Genomic DNA, 23404 nt, shown 5'->3' on the forward strand with positions numbered 1-23404 from the left:
CAAGTCCTTACAGTATATTCTACTCAGTTTAAAGAAGATAAGACACAATCTAATGAGCTTTTGGATGCATTACAGATACCACAACTAGATACTCTCAGTGCAGAGAAATTGGATAAATCGCTGGCACTATCATAATTACTAGATGCTATAAACTCACTTCAGAGTGGGAAAGCAGCAGGCCCTGAATGCTACCCTTCCAAATTTTATAAAAAAAATTCAATTAAGTTACTTCCCTTTTTATTAGCAACATTTACAGAAGCTAGAGACAATAAAATTCTACCTCAAACTTTTCACCGAGCATTAATTACCATCTTCCCGAAGCAAAATAATGATGTATTACAATGTGCATCATACAGACCAATCTCACTTCTGAATAATGATGTTAAGATATTATCCAAAGTTCTAGCTAGAATGATTGGGAAAGTGCTTCCTTCAGTTATATCACAAGACCAAACTGGATTTATTAAAGGCAAACACTTAGCTTACAATCTTTGACGCCTGTTTAATGTAATAAATTCACCCACAAAGTCTAACACCCCGGAGATATTATTATCATTGGATGCAGAAAAAGCATATGATATGGTTGAACTGAACTACCTTTTCACTACACTTGAGAAATTTGGGTTTGACCCGAACATTTGTGTATAGACCAAACTACTGCATACCAGTCCAGAAGCTTCAGTTTGTATTAACAACATCAATTCAGACTACTTAAAACTACAGTGTGGTACTAGACAAGGATATCCTTTGTCACCACTGTTTTTGCAATCACCATTGAGGTACTGGCAGTTCACTGTCAAAATGTTTATAAGATAAATGGGATTATCAGAGAAGAAAAATTATCTATATGCAGATGATATGGTACTCTATATTTCAGATCCACAAAATACTGTGCCTGCAGTCCTAACACCACTAACAGAATTTCAAAAGATTTCTGGTCTCAGAATTAATTTGAATAAAAGTGTGCTCTTTCCAGTGAATTCTCAAGCATACAATATTAGATTGGACACCTTCCCTTTTATCACAGATCAGTTCAAATATCTAGGGGTAAACATCACAAGTAAACATAAAGCTCTTTATCAACAACATTTTGCTGTCTGTATGGAGAAAAATAAGCAAGACTTACATAGATGGTTTACCCTCCATCTCACTTTAGCTGGAAGAATTAACATTGTTAAGATGAATATCCTTCCTAAACTTCTTTTCCTATTTCAAAACATTCCAATATAAATCATTTGTTAAGAAGTCAGATTCAATCATATGCTCATTAAATTTGGAATTCAACACATCCACGTATCCAAAGGGCGACCCTACAAAGGCCAAAGGCAGAAGGTGGCATGGCTCTACCTAACTTTCAATTTTATTACTGGGCAGCAAGTATAACAGCTATAAAACCTGGACATTGACGTAAATAAATGAACAGACACTAGTTTGGTCCGCAATGGAAATAAAATCCTGCAATACTTCTTTATATTTCTTGCTTTGTACCCCAATAAGTGCAAGTTATTGCCAATATACTAACAACCCAATAGTGCTTCATTCACTCAGAATATGGAACCAATGTAGGAAGTACTTCAAGGTAGAGAAGTTTCTTCTATCTGTGGCACCTTTTTCCACCCACACAAATGTAAGCAGTGTTTAACATTCGGGATTAATTCACTTAGAGATCTGTACATAGACAACATCTTCGCATCCTACGAACAATTACATTCCAAATTTAACTTTCCAGCAACACATTTCTTTCACTACCTTCAAATTAGAAACTTTGTTAAACAAAACCTGCCCAGTTTTCCTCACCTCCCACCAAACTCTATTCCAGAAAAAATATTGATCAGTCTTGAGCATTTCTGCAATATATAAAAACGTTTTAAATTTCCTCCCTTTCAAAGATCCCAGTGGGGAGTACAGTGGGAAAAGGATTTCTTACTCAACATTTCAGAAAAGGAGTGGAAGGTAGTCATGCACAGAATTCACTCGAGCTCCAAATGCATAAAGCATTCACTTATTCAACTTAAAATTATCTATCGAGCGCATCTGTCTCATTTAAAATTATCCAAAATGTTTCCAGGGCAAGTGATGCTTGAGGTGTGGGATGAAATATCACATATGTATCCACAGAGACAGGGCTCAGGGCCAGGACTTGAACCCAAAACTCTGCGTAAAACAAACAGAGCCAGCTGGAGTTCAGTATGACACCCAGCATCCAATCTTTTGGTTTAGCAAGTGCCTCCTCTTGGTCACTATAGAGATAGTTTTATTTGATTTCAGTAAGAAAAAGCAACAATCACACAAAAGGCACCAATGATCCCACCACTCCCACCCTCCCAAATCCACCTTGTAAAAGGGGGTCCTGTAAGGACTGAAGGTTATTGATGCCTATGCAGACTGTTGAGAGAGACCAAGAGATACAGCAAGACTAAAAGCAAGACTTATTCTCACAGGTGGCGCAGTAGTACTGCTGCTGCTTTGCAGTAAGGAGACTGTGGAAGATTGTGGGTTCGCTTCCTGGTTCCTCCCTGTGTGGATAGCGCTTTGAGTACTGAGAAAAGCGCTATATAAATGTAATGAATTATTATTAATGAATGAATTATTAAAAGCTGAAAGAAGAATTAGAAAAGGTGAGAATTGGGGATTATGATTAGTAGCAAGGTATGGACCACCAGCCAACCAGCTCCCCACCAAATGCACAGATGCTTGCCATTTCACTATACCGGAGCCAAATGATCTGACTAAATTATAGACACAGTTTAACAGAGAGAGTCAGGAGGTTTCCAGCGAGAAGCTGAGATCAGTTCTACAGTGATGGTACCCAGAAAAATAACCTCTGCTGGATAAACCTCAAGAGAAGAGCAGAAAAGAACAGGAGGAGAAATAAATGAGGCAAAAGAGAACATTAACAGGCAGTTAGAGACATCATTCCAGAAAGCAGAAACTGGAGGACAATCTCAAAACATTTGAAGAAACATGCAGGGACATTAGATACAGTATATCATTTTGAAAAATACAAATGAAAATAAACACATTTCCATACCTTTTCTTTCTGTAACAAGGCTGTTCTTTTGAGACTTTCATATTAACCGGTTATGTCTGCAGGGCACTTATGGTTACAGGAATACTCCACCCAAAGCTATATTTTTTTTGTAACTGTCACTAGCCCCATGTGGTCTTTAGTGCTGGCCAAGAACATCTTTTAACCTCAAGGTTTTCATGGAGAACGGAAATAACAAACTTACTGATAGAAAAAGGCATCAATGAACAGCAATGCTGGACCACAGCAAACAACCTCAAAAACGCAGACGAAATGCATTCACACAAGATTAAATTTTGGAATTGAAGACAAACCTCTACTCTCCTCTCATTGGTCAAGAGTTCTGCCTTCAGTTCAAAAGCTTGTTCCCATGTGAACACGCTTCCTCCTCTGTATGCACTGCTCGGATTTTCTGGAAGTATTTATTTAACAATATTTAAAGAAAAAAAAAATGCATGCATTTTGCCTGTTGTGAGCATACAACTAGATGACCTGACATGTGGATAATGCAACACGAGTTGCGGGAGGTGTTGTACACAAGTCTTTATATTGTTTGCTGTGGTCTCTGGAGAAGCCCAGAAAGTTTATAATTTCCATTCTCCATGAAAACATAAAGAGTATTTTTTTCTTGATCATCATTATAAACTACTGGGGTAACTAACAGATAATAAAATATCATTTTTGGTGGAGTATTCTGGTAAGCTAGAGTAACATTCAGTAATTAATATTACATCCAAATTTACATCTAAACAGATGTATTGTAGTTATAATGCCTACCTGTAGGCGGCCACCTCCATGCTTAGACCCATTTTGACTTGCATGAGTTCTTGATGGTCCTTCAGTTTCTCAGCGATCCCCAAAGCCAGTGCTCTGCGCTCCTCCTCCAGCTGTCCAATAAGCTCCTGTGAACACAGAGGATGTGTGACTCCATTTGTGCTCATCTAATTAATCACCAGAGACAGAACATGCATGATAGACACACGGCAGAAGCTCTTACACTGCTGCTTTAGGCAGCTTCTCTCCATCCCTGATACTGTAGAATCTGGACACACTTTCAGACCACACAGGGTTGTAGGTTCCCTGGGTTAACTCTGCACTTGTCTGATGTGAGCGGCAGGGGTCCTGACATGTCAACCAAAAATACTGCAGGCTAACAAGTGTGTGACAAAAGGCTACAAGGCCAGAGACTGTGAGATGACAGAATTATCAAGGCATCTAATCAAAATAACATACGAACAAGCCAAAAAAGAGAAGGAGTCCACCAACAGAAAAGGAACTTTACCTCAAAACAAGAAAGAGCAAGCAAAGAAACCCTAACCCTGGAGAACAATGGAAGTGTCCACCCATGTAAACTCTAAACAACAGTTTTTTCACGCTGGCACCAGTTAAACTACAAAACATAAAGAAAAAGCAGAGGGAGGAAAGGCAAATATCACTTTGCTGCCACCTTCAGTGAACTCGGGTACTTAAATTCTGCACCATTGTGCCATCATATGAAGAGGGTTCAACAAAAAAAAGGGTCCTGTAATAGGAGAAACTGGGCCAGAAAGACATTCCAGGAAATGGAGCGTCTGCACCACTCGAGGCCGGTGTTGGAGGTAATGCATTAAAAGTAACGTAATTTACGTAATCATGGCGACAGCAGGTGATGAAGGGGTTAAGCACATGCGTAGCGTGCAATCAAGTGAAATGAGTAAAAGTTATTAATATGCATTGAATTCTGCATTAAATCTGCCAGTTTAGGGTCCTGTGGAGTCTGTGATTATCACAGCAGCACTAGGTGTGAAGAAAAAAAAACAACCGTGGTGGACGGTACTCCGGTCCCTTGAAGGGTTCAATTGCATATCCAAGCAGAAAAGAGTTTGCTACGGGCAGTCCAGTGACAAAAAACAGTTAACAAAGTGTCAGTTTCGTTTTCATCCAGTTCTTCGCTACAGATATGATGAAGCAGTGTGACTGGATGGCACAGCAGGCAGTGTTCATACCACAAATTTTCAGGGGATCATGCTGGGGATTGGTAAAGGGGATAGATGTTACTTACGTACTTCACAGCACATGAAGGACTGAATGTATTTAGAACATTATATACATTAGAACATTATCAAATTTGGCTGTGTGTCTAGTCAGTTTCATGAAGGTTCTTATAAGGGCTTAGAATTAATAAAACAAATGCCGGCCAGTGAAATGTGCAGTTTTTCAGACAAAAGAAGATAAAGTCTGCATTTCAGGGTGTTCATAAGAAATGTAATGATTTATTTCATGAGGTATTTGAATTATTAAAATGTGTGCTTCAGTTGAAATGTGTAACCTCCTTAGCATAAAATCTGCACGACTCAGGCTCAGAATTCTGTGTTAGTACGGTTAAGTCCGAGTCAGACTTGAAGTAACATGTAATGATCCGTTTTACAGTGTTAAGTCCAAGTAACGCTTGGGACAGTGTTCTGCTGCCGTCTAGTGTAAAACACGTGAATATTTCTATGCTTCCTGCCATTTTAAAACCTTCACATCCCAACCCACCGCTGTTACCTCTGGTGTGCCCCAGGGCTCTGTCCTGGGGCCTCTTCTTTTTATTATTTACCTTCTTCCCCTTGGCAATATTTTTCGCAAATATAACATTAATTTTCACTGTTATGCTGATGACACCCAGCTCTACCTTGCTGGTAATCCCACCTCCTCTTTTCCACAACCCTCGCTTATTGACTGCATTGCTGAAATTAAATCCTGGTTTTCTTCGAATTTTCTTAAATTAAACAGTGACAAAACTGAGGTTCTCCTCATTGGTTCAAAATCTTCATTATCCAAAACCAATAATCTTTCTCTTATTATTGATGACTTTGTTGTTTCCCCATCATCTCAGGTCAAGAGTCTGGGTGTCATCCTCGACAGTACTCTATCCTTCCAATCTCACATTAATAACATCATCCGGTCTGCTTACTTCCACCTACGTAATATTAATCGTATTCGCCCCTCCCTCACTCCTCACACCACTGCCATTTTTGTTCATAGTCTTGTCACTTCTCGGCTGGACTACTGCAATTCACTCCTCTTTGGTCTCCCGAATAAATCTCTTCATAAGCTTCAGTTAGTCCAGAATTCTGCAGCACGTATCATCACTCAAACCCCATCTATTCACCATATTACTCCGGTCTTGCAGCAGCTTCATTGGCTCCCGATTAAGTTTCGTATTGATTTTAAGATTCTACTATTAACATTTAAGGCCATCCATAACCTCGCCCCTCCATATCTGTCTGACCTTCTTCATGTTGCCATTCCATCCCGTAACCTTAGATCCTCTTCCTCCACCCATCTAACTGTCCCTCCCGCCCGTCTAACCACCATGGGGAGCAGAGCTTTCAGCCGTTCTGCTCCCAAGCTCTGGAATTCATTGCCTGCGGATCTCCGAAATATCAAATCATATTCATCCTTCAAATGTAAACTTAAAACGCATCTGTTTAAAATGGCTTTTTCTTTTTCCTCCTGATTATAATGGTTTTGTTTGGTTTTAATTTCTAGATTTTCTGATGTTTTAAGTTTTTTATAATTGTGTCTTTTATTTAATTATTTATCTATTTATTTATTTATTGTTGTTCGGTGTCCTTGAGTTCCCTGAAAGGCGCCTTGTATAAATAAAATGTATTATTATTTATTATTATTATTTTATGGTAAGTCCAAGGTAACTCATCAATATTCATAAGTGGGAGTGGCTTTTCCAATAAAAAACATAAAGGCAAACATAAAAGCAGTTTTAGAACGAACTGAAAGTAAACCTACAGTGATGACGATGTGACCTGGTCATCAGACGCTGACACAGATAATGAAACTGACACGTGATACGGCACAAAATTCTGTGATATGTGGAAATAGCTACATGATAAAAAGGCAAAATCACTGCAATCAAGTGCAAGGACAAGGAGGATGTTAGCCCCCTAAGCACTGTCCACAATGTGGCAACTGCCCATATTTGTGTCAGGGAAATGTGGAAGTCACTAAACCATGCGCTGTGGTAGCCAACATTCTACCCTCTCATGTGCAAGCAGCGGAAAAAATTTAAGCAAAGTGTGCAAAGAAACACGCGTTATTGTCCTGATTATGACACCGGGCTGTGTGTTGGTGACCGTCTCAAAGTGTGTCACATGACAGACGTGTACTAAATCGGCATCAGTACACCAGTGGCCAGTCAACATGCCTTTCCTACTTTATTTATGCTGCCATTTTGGCATTGACATGTTTCATATTACATGTAATAACATTTTTCCTTGTTGAAAAATGGCAGCATTCTTGCCTCGTATTTCTTGGGGTAAAAACCCTAAGGATGCAAGAGTCTAAATATTCTCAATTATGCTAGAAAAAAAAGAAACTTAACATCATATTTATAATCACTGACCCTGAAATAGTCTAAAACAGTCGTTCCCAAACTCGGTCCTGAGGACCCACTGTGGCTGCAGGTTTTAATGCCAGCCAAATTCACAATTAGTGATAATAATTGATCTCATTTATTTAGATGGTCTTTTTTCCCTTCTCTTATTCTGCCTATAGAAGAGCACAGCAGTACGATTTTTACATTTATAAGACATTTAGAAATATTTCCACTTTTGGTTTAAACGCTTACCTCTCTTTTGTTGTTGTCCTATTTTTTTTTTATTCTGTTGTGCAGTTTGCACCCTTCATTTTATCCTAATAATGATAATTAAAACAAACAGAACTGACAGCCTGGTAAACAACACTGAATGATGAAAGGCTGTAATAACTTTAGCATCAGACCCACTGATTAGTAGATAATACATAAAACAATCAGAACACCTGGAAAAACAGAATGAAAATTAGGCTGAAAATTGTTAAAAAGTTAAAAAAAACAAAACAAAACTATCCCATTGTAAGTGCTTAGTACATTTTAATAAAAAATTACCAAACTTAGTTTTGTTTTTCTCCATTGACTCCAAAACACAGAAACTGAGAAATAACAGCTCACGTAATTGGGGTAGGAGTCCAGTTAAAAACAGACGTTGGTTGGAACAAAAACCTGCAGCCACATTGGGTCCCAGGACTGCGTTGGAAAGCACTGACCTACAATGATACCCCACAGGCTTATGGTTGCAATTTGTCATGGCCCAATGGTAAAGAATCAAATATCAAAAGTTTTATCGTAATTATGATCAGCAACGTTGAATAAGCATAAAAGACACTCCACTTTAGAACATTAGAACACTCTAGACGAGAACAGGCCATTCAGCCCACAAAGCTCGCCAGTCCTATCCACTTATTTCTTCCAAAGAAAACATCAAGTCGAGTTTTGAAAGACCCTAACGTCTTACTGTCTACCACACTACTTGGTATTTTATTCCAAGTGTCTATCATTCTTTGTGTAAAGAAAAACTTCCTAATGTTTGTGTGAAATTTACCCTTAACAAGTTACCAACTGTCCCCCCGTGTTCTTGATGAACTCATTTTATAATAACAGTCTTGATCCACTGTGCTAATTCCCTTCATAATTTTAAACACTTAATCATGTCACCTCTTAATCTTCTTTTGCTTAAACTGTAAAGGCTCAGCTCTTTAAATCTTTCCTCATAATTCATCCCCTGTAGCCCTGGACTCCGCCTAGTCGCTCTTCTCTGGACCTTTTCTAGTGCTGCTATGTCCTTTTTGTAGCCTGGAGACCAAAACTGCACACAGTTCTCCAGATGAGGCCTCACCAGTGTGTTATAAAGGTTGAGTTGAACCTCCTGTGACTTGTACTCCACACATCATGCTATATAACCTAACATTCTGTTTGCCTTCTTAATGGCTTCTGAACACTGTCGGGAAGTCGATAGCTTAGAGTCCACTATGACTCCTAAATCCTTCTCATAGGGTGTACTCTCGATTTTCCAACAGCCCAATGTATTCAAACCTAACATTTTTACTTACTTACACATGCCTATGTTATGGTGGCTCTGAGCCTAGCAATCTGCCAGTTTGAATTCTGTAAATGCCAGAACTGACTGTACTCTTCAGCAAGGCCCTTAACCTGCACTTGCTCCATCCTGGCTATGACTTTAACCTGCATCCAGTCCTACAAGAAGGTCCTTCAACTTGTGTGGAAGAATAATTTTAGGGTAACCTAGCATTCATCTTAAAGAATTAGCATAAAGGGTTAATAAATGTCAGAAACCTGTTCAGGCACACCAGGAAACTAGATAAAGGTCAAGTGAACAACAAAATGTACACTGAAATATAAGAATTGGTTTAGGAAAAATACTTAGATGGTCAAATAAAGAATGAACCAGAAGAAAGGTTGCAGTAATATACAAAACGAGCCGAAGCCCGCCGTACCAGACAAGTACATGTAAGAATAGGAACGGAAAACGGTGAGAAAGGAATTCAGAAATCAAGAAGAAGTGAATACTTCTTGAAAGACGTAGTTGTGCATAGGTGTTTTGGTGGAGAAGACAGATAATGAGTCAAAAGATCTAACCGTAGAAAAAGCCACGTACAACTGACCTTGGCTGAAGACTGGTATCAGGTCTGTGCTCTGGTCTTTGGGTATCTGACAGTGCATGTAGAATTTCCGGCCAAGCAGGATTACATGTGAAAGTGATAAATAAATCAGGCTTTCTGAATTTACGTACTATGGCCATGGAATCCTGATAGTTTTGTTGCATGTATCTTGGACTTCCTGGAAATGTGGACGGTAATATGATCATTTTGCCTACACGTACGTTGTTATTTTCAGCGTTTGCTTGCAGTGCGTCTGACAGTCCTTTGTATTGTTCCATGCGCAGATCTTGTTGATGTAATCTGAGACAGTTGAGACGTGCGCCCTCTGTTTTAACATATGCATCTATGACGTACTGTTGGAATAGTTTGCCGCTGGAGTGCAAAGTACTAAACGTATTCCTCATTGTTAATCTGTACATGTAAATTTGGCATTGAGTAAGCCTTATTCGCTTGGCGGTTCTTTTATCGGGAACATGTTGGAAGAGGACGTTTAGGAATCGAGAAATGCCGTGTCGGCTGCGTGTGGGTGGGACCGGTTTTGAAGTGGAAGCAGGACAAACCAGAAGAGAAATATATATAAGAGATGTACTGAAGGATGACTAAGAATAATCAGCAGATGTCCTATAAACCAGAATGGACAGTTGTTATGTGCACAGAAATTTCAATGGTGGTGGCGCAACTCAAAGGTATAAGAAGAACCAGAATATAATACAATAGACTTTTATTTTAAATAAATCCTTTGGGTGTCTGCGCTGGGCTGGCACCCTGCCCGGGGTTTGTTTCCTGCCTTGCGCCCTGTGTTGGCTGGGATTGGCTCCAGCAGACCCCTGTGACCCTGAAGTTAGGATGTAGTGGGTTGGATACTGGATGGATGGACGGATGTAAACCAGTGAATGAACCAGAGTAAATATATGCATTGATTGACACTGTATGTAAATTAACAGTTTATAAAATGAAACTCCGTTTTTTGTTTCTCTGACCATTCTGACGATGCTGTAACGGACTGCTATTGAAGAATGCTCCCTGCAAGGCATTTTGCTGAGGAGAAGTTAAAAGTTACAATGAACAGCTTTTCTCCAGCCTAATTACTGAATTGTCCTGTTAGAGGACGTTTCTTTCTTTAATAAGATGTTAAATTTCGACCTCACTTGCAAGGGAAAACTTGTTAGTGGCGGGATTGGCACTCCAGCCACTGTAAAAAAAAAAAACCTCACGCTGTTCCATTCCATTCAGAGTAGCGTGGTGCTGAGGTGTCAGTCCTAATTTGGGATCCTGAGGTGGTTCACAGTGTGGTGGGTGCAGCAATGCGCTTTATCAGTGCATGTTTCCAACCTCTCCCTCCCTTTACGAAAAGGAGAAACTTTGACCGCTCATATCCAATTAGAGGTTGAATTCCTGGGGTCTTTTGATGTGTCAAGCACAACTCATAAGCCCTTCTGATTATTTTTGCTGAAGACGTCGACTGGTTTACTCTTTTTATCATAAGTATGTTATTTTCTGCACAACATCTGGTTTAAAAATGGCCTAACAATTAGGAGTTTCTTTGGGTCTAGAGGGCCAAAAATAGCAAGGAACCCTAAAAATCTTGTTGTCTTATATAACTAGACATTGAGACGAGTCAAACAGCATATCGAGCTGGCAGGCAGTGTAAAGACCTGAGGTGGTGGGTTTAAATCCTGCTACTGACACTGTGTGACCGTGAGAAGTCACTTCACCTGCCTGTGCTCCATCCAATTGGAAGAAACACAAAAGAAATGCAACCAGTTCTTTCATGAATGGTATAACTCACCTTGGGTTTTCTTTAACTGGTGAGTCAGGAGGCTCGGGCCAAACCAAACTGAAGTGATTTCAAAGCACTCATCAGTAATTCTTAGGAGCACAACTTCCTTAGAAGGCTGGCGTCCTTCAACATCTGCAATAAGATGCTGCAGATGTTCTATCAGACAGCTGTGGCGAGCACCCTCTTCTACGCGGTGGTGTGCTGGGGAGGCAGCATAAAGAAGAGGGACGCTCTACGCCTGGACAAACTGGTGAGGAAGGCAGGCTCTATTGTAGGCATGGAGCTGGACAGTTTGACATCTGTGGCAGAGCGACGGGCGCTGAGCAGGCTCCTGTCAATCATGGAGAATCCACTGCATCCACTAAATAGTATCATCTCCAGACAGAAGAGCAGCTTCAGCGACAGACTGAGGAGATCGTTCCTCCACCAAACTATGCGACTCTACCCGGGGGGGTAAACGTTAACATTATACAAAGTTATTGTCTGTCTGTATACCTGCATTTTTATTACTCTTTAATTTAATATTGTCTTTATCAGTATGCTGCTGCTGGAGTATGTGAATTTCCCCTTGGGATTAATAAAGTATCTATCTATCTATCTGTCTATCATATAGTGCCTTTCATCTATCTATCTATCTATCTATCTATCTATCTATCTATCTATCTATCTATCTATCTATCTATCTATCTATCTATTATATATTATATAGTGCCTTTCACCTATCTATCATATAGTGCCTTTCATCTATCTATCTATCTATCTATCTATCTATCTATCTATCTATCTATCTATCTATCTATCTATCTATCTATCTATCATATAGTGCCTTTCATCTACCTATTTATCTATATATCTGTCTATCATATAGTGCCTTTCATCTATCTATCTATCTATTATATAGTGCCTTTCATCTATCTATCATATAGTACCTTTCATCTATCTATCTATCTATCTATCTATCTATCTATCTATCTATCTATCTATCTATCTATCTATCTATCTATCTATCTATCTATCTATCTATCTATCTATCTATCTAAGTAAAGCAAATTAAATTGTATAAGCAGTAACTAGTATGACATGTGCAGTTACTGTAAATAACAAGTTAGGAGGCTAAGCTACTTTTAAAAGTCACGTTCCTCCACACTGCTCAGGACCTGCATGCATCATGACTGCCACGCATTCCCAGTGTTCTTTTGATGCATCGTCTGAGCACATTGTCATGAAATTAACGCAACGCATGTGCGAGCTGCACTACCAGCTAAATATGGGTGGCGCGTGTGTTCAAGTTGTGGTACGTGACATCAGCATCGTTGTTTACTATCAACATGTGACGACAGACTAGCAGCTCCAACAGGATCAATCAGTGTGCTTCGATGTCTGATGAATGGTTCGATGCGGTGAAGCAAATCATCAAACTTAAATGTTGACATGCGAATGTCTTCATGGTGCTTTTCTTCATCCATTTCTTGCACAGGCAATACAAGCGTCACAAATTCCCCACTGTTATGACGTGATACATTTAAAGGTCTCATATACCATCTTCTGTGTCACTGCTTTGTTTTTTTTGCACCTTTGCGACACCATCAGAATCCATCCATCCATCCACCAACCCGCTGAATCCGAACACAGGGTCACGGGGGTCTGCTGGAGCCAATCCCAGCCAACACAGGGCACAAGGCAGGAACCAATCCTGGGCAGGGTGCCAACCCACCGCAGACCATCAGAATGCAAAGTATTTTTATCTTTTAACATTTTTCTTCCCTTAACTTAAAGCACAGTGGAATCTGACGTTGTTTTCTCACCGTGATGATTTCTCACACTGTCACCTGGTGGAATCCTCTAGATTTACTTAAAGTACGCACGCAAGTATAGTAGCAGCAGCGTCCTCAAGCTCACGTGCCATGTAGTGTTAAGGACATCCCGGCCTTATTGAAAATGTGAACTGAACACCTTTAGACAGCGGTCAGCGTGCTGCTCCATCGTGAAAGATGGCAGTAAGGAAGTGGGGGGCTCATCAAGGACAAGAGTGCAAAGGCTGAAGCCTCCATAAAACATTCAAAGGGGTTATGAGCATCGGTGCCATCGTGTAAATGGGACCCTCTGATTCAGGGGACACTTTAACGTGGTGGTACTGTGCCAGCCCAGCTGGACTCTGCACTCCTACATTTTCTAGGATTTCTTTCTGCCTGGGCAGGGAAAGCTAAACTTGGGGTCAATGTCTCAGTCTGGCCGGTCTCCAATGTGTGGGCCATTTACAGAGAGAGCACAAGGATGAGGTCAAGTCCAGCGGAGTGGGCACAAGGCCATATTTACATTGACAGCAGGGTGGAAAGCAGGGCACACTTCTGTACACAGATGAGTCTGTGGAGGAGCGGCGGCACATCGTAGGCCATCGTCTGTACAGAAAGAACAAAGTGACTGAAGACAGCGGACTGAGTGGCCTACACCGCCATGCTTGTGTTACCCCAGGAGAAAGAATGGGGCGCTGCAGCACAAAGTACAGTATGTCTAGGAAACTGTTCAGGATGGTGGTCTAGTTGTGCAGTGCTCGCTGTCTGCCTGGGGTGTGCACAGTTTTAGGGTGCCTGTTGACTTGAACCTGGCCCACTGCGATAGACTGGCATCTCATCTCAAGTTGTTTCCTGTCCAGGAGTACCGAGAGAGGCTGTGGCAGCTCATAAATGCATGAGTGGTTTCAGTACTCTGGGGAACGTGAACAGCACAGAGCAGATCAGAAGATGGATGTCTCCAATGCAGCATTCAAAGTGCGGTTATAAAAAGCTTGGATTACGCATCATATCTTGAATTCCCAGTGTGCTGCCAGGAAGCCTGCGTGATGAGACTGGAGGCCCTTACAGGCCTCACTGACTCCTACGAGGTGTGTGGCAGGAATGGTGGTCATAATGACTGCAGGTGAGCACCCAGCCCTTTGGGGGGGGGGGGTGGCAGATGAGTACAAAGAAGAAGGTGAGCCATGTAAACGTGCTGTCCAGGCGCAGACACAGAGACTGCATGGTGTCAGGCAGAGGGCTCCTCGGAGGTCCAGGCTCCCTTTTGAATTTCTCTTGCCTGAGCAGCAGGGTGACTCAGCTTCAGGACACCGGGTGTCTCTCCATATCTTTGGATTATTCAGGCCCTCCGCTACTTCTCAGACTGATTACAACAACAATCCTCCTTCTTCACATGAGGCCACATTACAAAAGCTGCTGATAGCCCCCTGGCATGGACTAAAAGCCATCAATGTCCCCCGACACAGTGGCTCGGTTGCACTGCCCCCCTCAGACGTCTGTACTGTTCACTGTCACCCCTCAAGTTACCAGCTGTCACTCCTTATGGAATAACAAATCCTGCAAGCCCCGAGATCTTCTCATGTCATGTGTTACGCAGTTCTTAATGACCCTCATTTTGCTTTACAGCTCCAGTTGTCACTGCTGGTCAGTCCATGAGGCTCAGCCAACATTCACTGTCACAATGAGTCTGAAAGCCCATCTTTTATGGCCATGTTCTGCCCCCTTGTTGTTTGTACATGTATCTGCTATACATTCTGCCACCCCCAGAGTCAGCTTTAGCTTCAATATCATATGGCGCCTTAGGTGATGGTCATGTTCACCGGGCTGATCTTGAGGGTCCAGTTAAGCTAAAAGACTAACATAACATAAAATTTAAAACCTGCATAATCTAATTTGGGGGCACAAGAGGTTGGCACCAATTTCATCATCACCAGGCACAAGACAAGAACTAACCCTGGATGGGGCAGCAGTCCCACACAGAGACCACCTGGAATTGCCAGTTATGCTAACCTGCACATCTTTGGGGATGAGAGTGCAAACCCAGATGGACAATACAGGCAGACACAGGGAGAACATACAAGCTCTGGTGCAGACACTGGACCAGTGAGGTGACAATGCCAACCACTGCAGAACTTGTGAGATGCCCACTGACGAAGGGGCAAACCCACATGGACATGGGGAGAAGAGTCCACACAGTCAGTGGCTGTGCCTAGCAGGAGGATCAGAGCAGATGTTGGCTTTCACCTTTGTAACCAACAGAGCCTTACAAACTGAGGAGTCCTCTTTTTAACACTTGTGAAGCCCCTCCAGCTATGCTTATGCAGGAAAATCTGCCGCACTCACAAATAAACACTGACATTGTTGTTGTGAGTGGTCCCACATCAGTACTTGGCCCCCAGCATCATTTTGTGTGCAGTTTGCATGTTCTCCTGATGTTTTGAGCCACAATCCAGACATACGCTTTCATCACCTCCACAGCCCCTCAACTTGTGATTTCCAGGCCTCCCACCCAGGGTGTGCCCTGTAAGGTAATGGAGGATTATGGAAGCAGACATTCAAGTGAATGAGTGCAGAATAAGCCTTGCATTACATTCCTGACCGAGCGTTTTACTTAGGACTGAAGTACATAAGAAATCTGACAGACCAGACCAGACCATTCAGCCCATCAAGCTAAGATGTCCCCCATAATGTTAACTCAGCACTATGAAGCCAAGGTCCCCACAAACCGAGCACTGGGCGCCCATTTTTCATGAGGACTGCTTACATCTCATGACACCTCAATGAGTCTTCCATCAGCAAAATCGGCCTTTCAGCACCTGAGGCTCCAATACGTTCATTTTTTTTAAAAAGTTGCACACATTTGTGGTGTGGGGGTGCTGAAGGTCGGCAAGGCAGTCAGACGTTGGGGTGGAGGGATAGCAACGCTGAAGGGCCCAAAGGAACCCGATGAACGAACTCTGCGAACAAAGACAGCTGAGCTCACGGACACCATTGCTGAAACTGGACCACTTTTCTAAGTACGTTGTGTAAATAATGCATACTTGATCATGTCGGTGTGTGTTCAAATACAGAATGAATCTGTCAAAAGGTAGAAATTATTACGTGGAAAACAGTCCTCCACATGAGTGCACCGTTAATAAAAGTGCGCAGGCACATTCCTATCATGACAGTGTTACTCTGTCCATCACTTTATCTCTCGTTCACGGGGGCTGACGGTCATTCCAACAGCATCTGTTGAAAGTCAGGAGCCAAACCTGAATGGGACGCCGCTCTGTCGCACCAGCATCACCATTCCGCCAGTTTCGAGCTGTTAGTCAACATAAAAGTCTGAAGCCATGCAGACATGGAGAGGCGGTTCAAACTCCATACCGGTGACATCTGGGCTGGGAACTGAACAGCAGCAGCCTGCCACCACCATGTTCCATTACTAAACTGTAACAATGACAACAGCTAGAATACAAGTAAGGAGGCACAAACAGTACAAACGCTCTGCTCCAGTCTTAGCCGATGATACGGATTATGCGTTTAGCACTCGGCCTCACATGCTTCTGAGTTGAAATCCCAGCTCAGTCACTATCAGGGTGGCTCACTGTGTTCTCCCTGTGTCTGTGTGTCACTATTGTATAAAAAATGATATAATGGCTAGTCGAGCCCCTTGTGCAGGAGTGTGCTCTGCACTGACCTGGTAACGCTTTAATGGGTCGCCCCTGTCTTGCACCTGACGCTGTCGTGTGGCCTCCAGCCAGACCATCGACCCCGAGGAGGAGTACCCAGGCTCAGGTGCCTGTCGCTTTTATTTATGTCAGCGTTACCCCTAATTACAGGTCCTACAAATAAAACAGTGAGAGCACATTCCAGCAGGCCATTTCTCCATACGAGTCTATTAATCAGAATGGCGCTGCCGTTGTCGTCTCTCCTGCTAATGACACTCCATTGAAGTCGTAATGCAAAACCAAAAGTTCAGGCTGTGTGATTTGGTTCATTGGCATTAATTTATGTATTCAACTCCCTGGACTCCTAATCTGCTTTGCCCAACTCATTGTGCCTGTAAAGACACTGAATTCCTCATATTCTTGTATTTATTAGCCTGAGCAGCATGGTGACCAAGGTCCAGGACCCTATGGATCATCCATGTCCTCCAGCGTTAGGTCAACTGCAGACAGCCTTGTGTGAGTGACGGTGCAATGGACTGGCGTCCCACCCAGGGCTGCAACAGTGCTCCTAAAATAGCTTTCTGATTCCCAGTGACCCTGAACTGGATTGAGTGGGTTGGATTGTGGATGGATGCATCTGAGGATGGATTAGCCTGGCAGAGAATTTTCTCAGCAATATCATTACAGAAAACGTACCCCCGAATCAAGACAGAAGGTACCCTTTTGGACTACCAATCCCCACGCCCGGGCCGATGGTCTAACCTGGTACTGGAGCAGCTCCTCTTCACACTGATCCTGCATGCCATCCAGTTGATCGTGCAGCCTGAGCTGTAGGCGCCTTTGCTCGTCCATGTCTCGGCTCAACAGCTCCAGCTCCTTGCCGTACTTTTCCTTCTCCTGCCGGAGCGTCTCCTGCCTCTGCTGGTCCAGCTTGATGGAGGATTCGAGCTCCTCGATCCGCTGCCTGTACACCTCGAAGTTCTCCATGCAGCACTGGGATAGGCTGTGCGCGTACTCCTCCACGTCCTCCATTGTCAGGCTCGGGGCTCCCACAGAACCCTGAGGGGCAATGGGCAGCAACTGGCAGTGGACCTCCTCGCGGAGCTGCTGCACTTCGCGTCGGCCGGACTCCTCCAGACTCTGGCGCTCGGCTTCCAGGCGGAGGAGCTGTTCCTCCAGAGCGACGTTCTTCTGATGGGCTTGTTGCATGAGCTTCTCGCACCCCCTCAGTTCCCAGTCGATGTCTCGGCAGTGCCCCGACTCCTGGCTGAGAAGCTCCTGCAGCAGGCGCAGCTCCCGCTGCATCCCGTCTCGCTCCAACTGGGCTCGGGACCGGTCGAATGCCAGGCAGTTGATGGTTTCACGCAGCTCCCTCAGCTCGGCCAGGTACTGGCGCTCCCAGGGGGTCATCTGCTCGCTCCTGAGGGCGCTGATCTGCGTTACCAGCTGCGCATTTTCTCGCTCTAGCTGTTTGACTCGAGACAGGTACTGGGCGAGACGCTGATTGAGCTCCTGAAGTTGGACTTTCTCGTCCTGGAAAGTTCTCCTGAACTGCAGCATGGCTTCAAACGGGTGCACGGTGAGCGACAAAGCGAAGTTGTTTGGGAGTGAGACCACCCGCCAGCAGCGTCCGAGATGCTGAAGACGCAAAACCCTCAGCTCTGAGAGGAGAACGAAATCAGCCGCTACATAAGAAAGGAGGCGGAGGTCTGAACACGCGACCACCTCGGCGGCAACTTTGTAAGGGAACGATGCTCCCTGGTGGACTAAACGAGGTATTGCAGGCTAATGCTGCTCTTTCTACACTCATCAGACACAAACTTCAAAATACTTACTCGTCGAGATATTGAGAAGAAAGCGTCCTGGAATGGAAAGAAGTTCAAACATGAAAGAATGGATGTGGTGGCATAGATGGGATCCCTTACTGCCTCTGGGGATGCGCGGAAGTCAGTTTATGAAAACTAACCTCTTGCGTTAAATAGTCGCTACAACATGGGCTTCAAGCGAAGTGGACAGGACAAAGTTATAATATGAGAAATACGAGGTGTTAACAACATCGCGATTCTTAGCTGAACACAACCCGCTTGTGTCTAAAGACGCGACTCGGGACCCCCGCCGCCGCCAGTCCCTGAAAGCGCCCCGGGCCGCCACGCGATTGTGTCGTGAAGCCAGCCGAATTTTGATGTAAAAATGGAGAATGCGTGCCAAAGTCGTGGTACGCCGCTCTCTGTTAGCGCACTGCTTGTTGACTTAGCCAATGGACAACGTCGTCGGCGCATCGCTTTCACTTCTATGGTATGAAAATAAAGTAAATATACCCCACGACACCAGCGCCCCCTCACAATCCCTGGGACAGTGGAGGTGAGAATCGGAATGGCGGAGAGAGGACGGAATAACACACGGACGGGCTTGTGAGGTGAAGACACTGTATATAGCGCCATGGCGAACGTGATGATCAGAGCCAGACAATCCATTAGGCGACATAGGTGGCAGCTTAGGGCTCTGGAATCCTCCTTGCGTCCTGCTATTGACACCAAGGGGCATCGATTTTGGTAACTGAAGGGGAGCGTGATCCAGACACCGCCTAGGGCTCCGTATGGTTTTCGACCGGCACTAGTTATGTTGACTTTAATCCTAACCGCGACACATGCCGACATTTCGGGGTTCAGCGCAATGGCAATTTAAAGAGTCCCGAGCCTTGTTGTTTAACTTGACTTGTTTCGGTTTTAATAAAAATGTACCGTTGTTTTCGCCCGGGATCGAACCGGGGACCTTTCGCGTGTGAGGCGAACGTGATAACCGCTACACTACGAAAACTTCACCCTGTAAACAGCAACCTTATTACAACTCCTGTGACTTTCGCAGCTCGAGCTTGTTACATGTATGCAAACAATAAAGTCATATTTTCCAGGTAGTGCCTATACAGTATATCTTGCTCAATTTCTAGTGTATGTGTATTTAAGCTTGCAAAAGAAATGCATTTCGCCCATACCATTCAGCTGGCAATTCAAAAGGATTGGGTACTAAACACCACCAGTTCGGCTTTGCCTCCAAGTTCTGTGAGGAAGTCAAAGACGAGCATCGTAATGAAGGTACGAGCAGGGAAAAGAAAAGAATGGTTTGCGCGTGAAATCGAGTTTTTCCTTTTTTGGTAAATTAATTTCCATAACCACGCCTTTGTTTCGCCTATCGTCGGTCGCCAGGCAGCAGAGACACGGGACTCCGCCCTAGCACGACCCGGAACGCCCATCTATGTTTTTGAGGAGGCGGTGGATTCGAAAACCACACAGATGATGATGATGATGCTGTTTGTCCTGGCAGAATATTGTCGCGCAGCGATGCCCTTTACGAATTGAAAATTCGGACGTTGCTGCTGTGAGCATCCCGGACAAGCCAGAAACAAGACTGGAAATCCCGGAGGTATTCGTGTTTCGCCTTTGCTGTTTACAAACATTTACGTATAAATTACAGTATACCTTAAAATACGCAATGTATATGAAGGCTGAGGTGGAAGATGGGCTGATGGGTACAGAGCAGAGGCGTGACCACGGAGCGGGGGGCACTGCCCCCCCACCTGCGAAATGCTCTGTCTGTCCAATGAAAACTCTGGAGAATAATAACATTTGATTTTCAAAACTGAGTTGCTTTCCAATCGGCCCGTTTGAATTTGGGGCGTATCTGTCAGCGTCTCCGCCACTAGATAGGCACCGTGCTGCTCACACTTCACTTCGCAGCACGTTTTGAACCTGTTGACCGCACTCTTTAATTAAAACAGCGTATACGTTCCATTCTTCTTTTATTTTCTGGTTGGTAACACCAAAGGCTATGCATAGGTGGCTTATTAAAAAGCAGACATCTTCTAGGGTTGCCACCCGTCCTTTAAAATACGGAATCGTCCCGTATTTGAGAATGAAATTGCGCGTCCCGTTTTGAATCAATACGTATGCGTCCCTTATTTTTTTGTATTAAAAGTGGTAACCCTATCTTCAACCTCTGTCCTTCCGCAAGCTGCTGGCTCCACGGTTGAGCCCAGCACCGCTGCTACCAACACAGAGCACAGCGCACCCACATCGGGAACTGAAACTCCAAAAGATGTAGATAAGCCTACAAAATCCACCAGCTCTGCGCCCGTGTCGGGTACTCCAAACCTCCGCCTTCAACAAAATATACAGTCCGGTCTGCCTGACTTAAATATGGATAGCCCATCCCAGCCCGTTTTAATTAATTATCCCAAGTGCGCATGCGGAAAGACACTCCGATGTTTTAGTGCAAGCTGGTATCAGTCTCGACCATGGCTTGAATATTCTGTTGTCCGTGATGGCAGCTTTTGCTTTGCCTGCCGCAAATTTAGTGTTTCCTATTCAGACCGCGAGGACATATTCACCAAACACGGCTACACTAATTGGAAAAAAGCTCTAGAAAAAGACGGTGGTGGCTTCCACAAACACGCATGTAGTATCCCGCACGTCAGAGCCATGTCTGCGTCACAGCACTCATCACTGGCGTGTCTTCAGCTGCATGCGAAAGCTCTTTCTCTACTTTGAACCGCATTCTCAACTCCACTCCGCCGAACAATGCTGCATTCAAGGAGGAGAAATGTAGTCATTCTGGCACATGAGAAAAACATCACAGAAAATCTAGACATGAATGAATTTATTTCAGAATTTGCCAAGAGTAACCGCAGACTGGTCCTGTAGATAATATCCAGGTTAAACACTGGAACTGATGTCCTAGAGCCTCCCATGACTACAATAAGCCACGTTTCTGTTCTTGCTCACATATGTTGTATACATTTGACTTTATTGATATTTACCTTGTAGATGTAGTTCTATATTTGTTCACAAAAAATCATAATACAAGTTCCATTGCCTCTGTTAATTTTATTGAACAATAGGTTACAATTTTTGCTTTTATATGTTATATAAAACTATGTTGTTATTATTATTTGACCCCCCTACAAAAATGGGGATGGATGGAAATTTTTTGCCCCCCTATACAAGCCAAATGCCCACCCACCAATGATGTTGTGATCACACCTCTGGCACAGAGCTAAAATAAGGCGAAATAAATCGAGAGAAAATGGCACGTTTGCCTTCAACAGTTTCAAACCGGCGAACTGATCGGAGTCATCTGACGTGCAGACGGTCGTGGGGGCCATTAGGTGAGCGCAGCAGTCCGTTCATCTGAAAGTACGGAGAGCCGGTTGTATGAGGCAGACTGGGACACACATCATTCCAAAATCTACACCGAAACTGACACGGAGTCAACTTAGGAACGTGGGGGTCCCTGAGCTTGAACCCCGCATGTTTTCGTAATGTTTAGGAGTCGCCTAACGTTTAATATGCACTATAGATGGCCAACAAAGGGTGCGAGAGTATGTCGTAGGTGCACGGAAACGCTGCTAAAAAATAAAACAAAAAAACAGCATCAGAGATCATGAGAAATGGAAAGAGCATGCAGTGCCAGAACTGAGAATTGTACGTGATAGCCATCAGAGAACATCAACAACAACAACATTTATTTATATAGCACATTTTCATAAAAAAAGTACCTCAAAGTGCTTTACATAATGAAGAAAAGAAAAATAAAAGATAAAATAAGAAATTAAAATAAGGCAACATTACTTAACATAGAAAAGGAGTAAGGTCCGATGGCCAGGGTGGACAGAAAAAACAAAAAAAAACCTCCAGAAAGCTGGAGAAAAAAATAAAATCTGTAGGGGTTCCAGGCCACGAGACCACCCAGTCCCCTCTGGGCATTCTACCTAACATAAATGAAATAGTCCTCTTTGTAGTTCGGGTTCTCACGGAGTCACTTGATGCTGATGGTCATTCAGACTTCTGGCTTTTAATCCATCCATCAATGTTGGAACATCACGGTGCTTTGGGTAGATGGTGGTGGCGCACGCCACCACCAACAGGACACCGGAAAAGGAAACAGAAGAGAGAGTAGGGGTTAGTACAGATTTTAGAGCCACCATGAATAGTTATTATAATGAATTGGATATACAGAGTATCAGGATTTAAATTACAGTGAAGTTATGAGAAGGCCATGTTAAAGTAATGTGTTTCCAGCAGTTTTTTAAAGTGCTCCACTGTATTAGCCTGGCGAATTCCTACTGGCAGGCTATTCCAGATTTTAGGTGCATAACAGCAGAAGGCCGCCTCACCACTTCTTTTAAGTTTTGCTCTTGGAATTCTAAGCAGACACTCAGTTGAGGATCTGAGGTTACGATTTGGAATATAAGGTGTCAGACATTCTGATATATAAGATGGGGCGAGATTATTTAAGGATTTATAAACCATAAGCAGAATTTTAAAATCAATCCTGAATGACACAGGTAACCAGTGTAGTGACATCAAAACTGGAGAGATGTGCTCGGATTTTCTTTTCCTGGTTAGGATTCTAGCAGCTGCATTCTGCACTCGTTGCAAATGATTTATGTCTTTTTTGGGTAGTCCTGAGAGGAGTGCGTTACAGTAATCTAGTCGACTGAAAACAAACACGTGAACTAATTTCTCAGCATCTTTCAATGATATAAGAGGTCTAACTTTTGCTATGTTCCTTAGGTGAAAAAATCGAGCCGTGTGATGTCAAAAACAAAGTCTGATCATTCAGGTATTGTAAAAGAGGGAGAGAGCAGTAGGAAAAGATTATTCTGGCACCTATTTAT

General features: G+C 43.4%; 1 protein-coding gene and 1 non-coding gene across 2 annotated transcripts in view; both read right to left on the reverse strand.

The window, feature by feature from the left end:
• The window catches only part of synm (synemin, intermediate filament protein), a 50324-nt gene extending 31840 nt beyond the window's left edge, over positions 1-18484 (reverse strand). Inside the window, exons 1-2 of the mRNA XM_028822643.2 lie at positions 17494-18484; positions 3806-3930 (exon numbers count right to left, since the gene is read on the reverse strand). Coding sequence (XP_028678476.1) covers positions 3806-3930; positions 17494-18291 — 923 coding nt within the window. The 5' untranslated portion in view covers positions 18292-18484. The remainder of the gene's footprint in view (positions 1-3805; positions 3931-17493) is intronic.
• A 991-nt stretch (positions 18485-19475) lies between these two features.
• On the reverse strand, positions 19476-19548 carry trnav-cac (transfer RNA valine (anticodon CAC)). The gene has a single exon. It is a non-coding gene; the product is annotated as a tRNA-Val (tRNA).
• Positions 19549-23404: the final 3856 nt, after the last annotated feature.

The sequence above is a fragment of the Erpetoichthys calabaricus genome, chromosome 17, assembly GCF_900747795.2.
Source record: "Erpetoichthys calabaricus chromosome 17, fErpCal1.3, whole genome shotgun sequence".
In the NCBI taxonomy this organism is placed as follows: domain Eukaryota; kingdom Metazoa; phylum Chordata; class Cladistia; order Polypteriformes; family Polypteridae; genus Erpetoichthys; species Erpetoichthys calabaricus.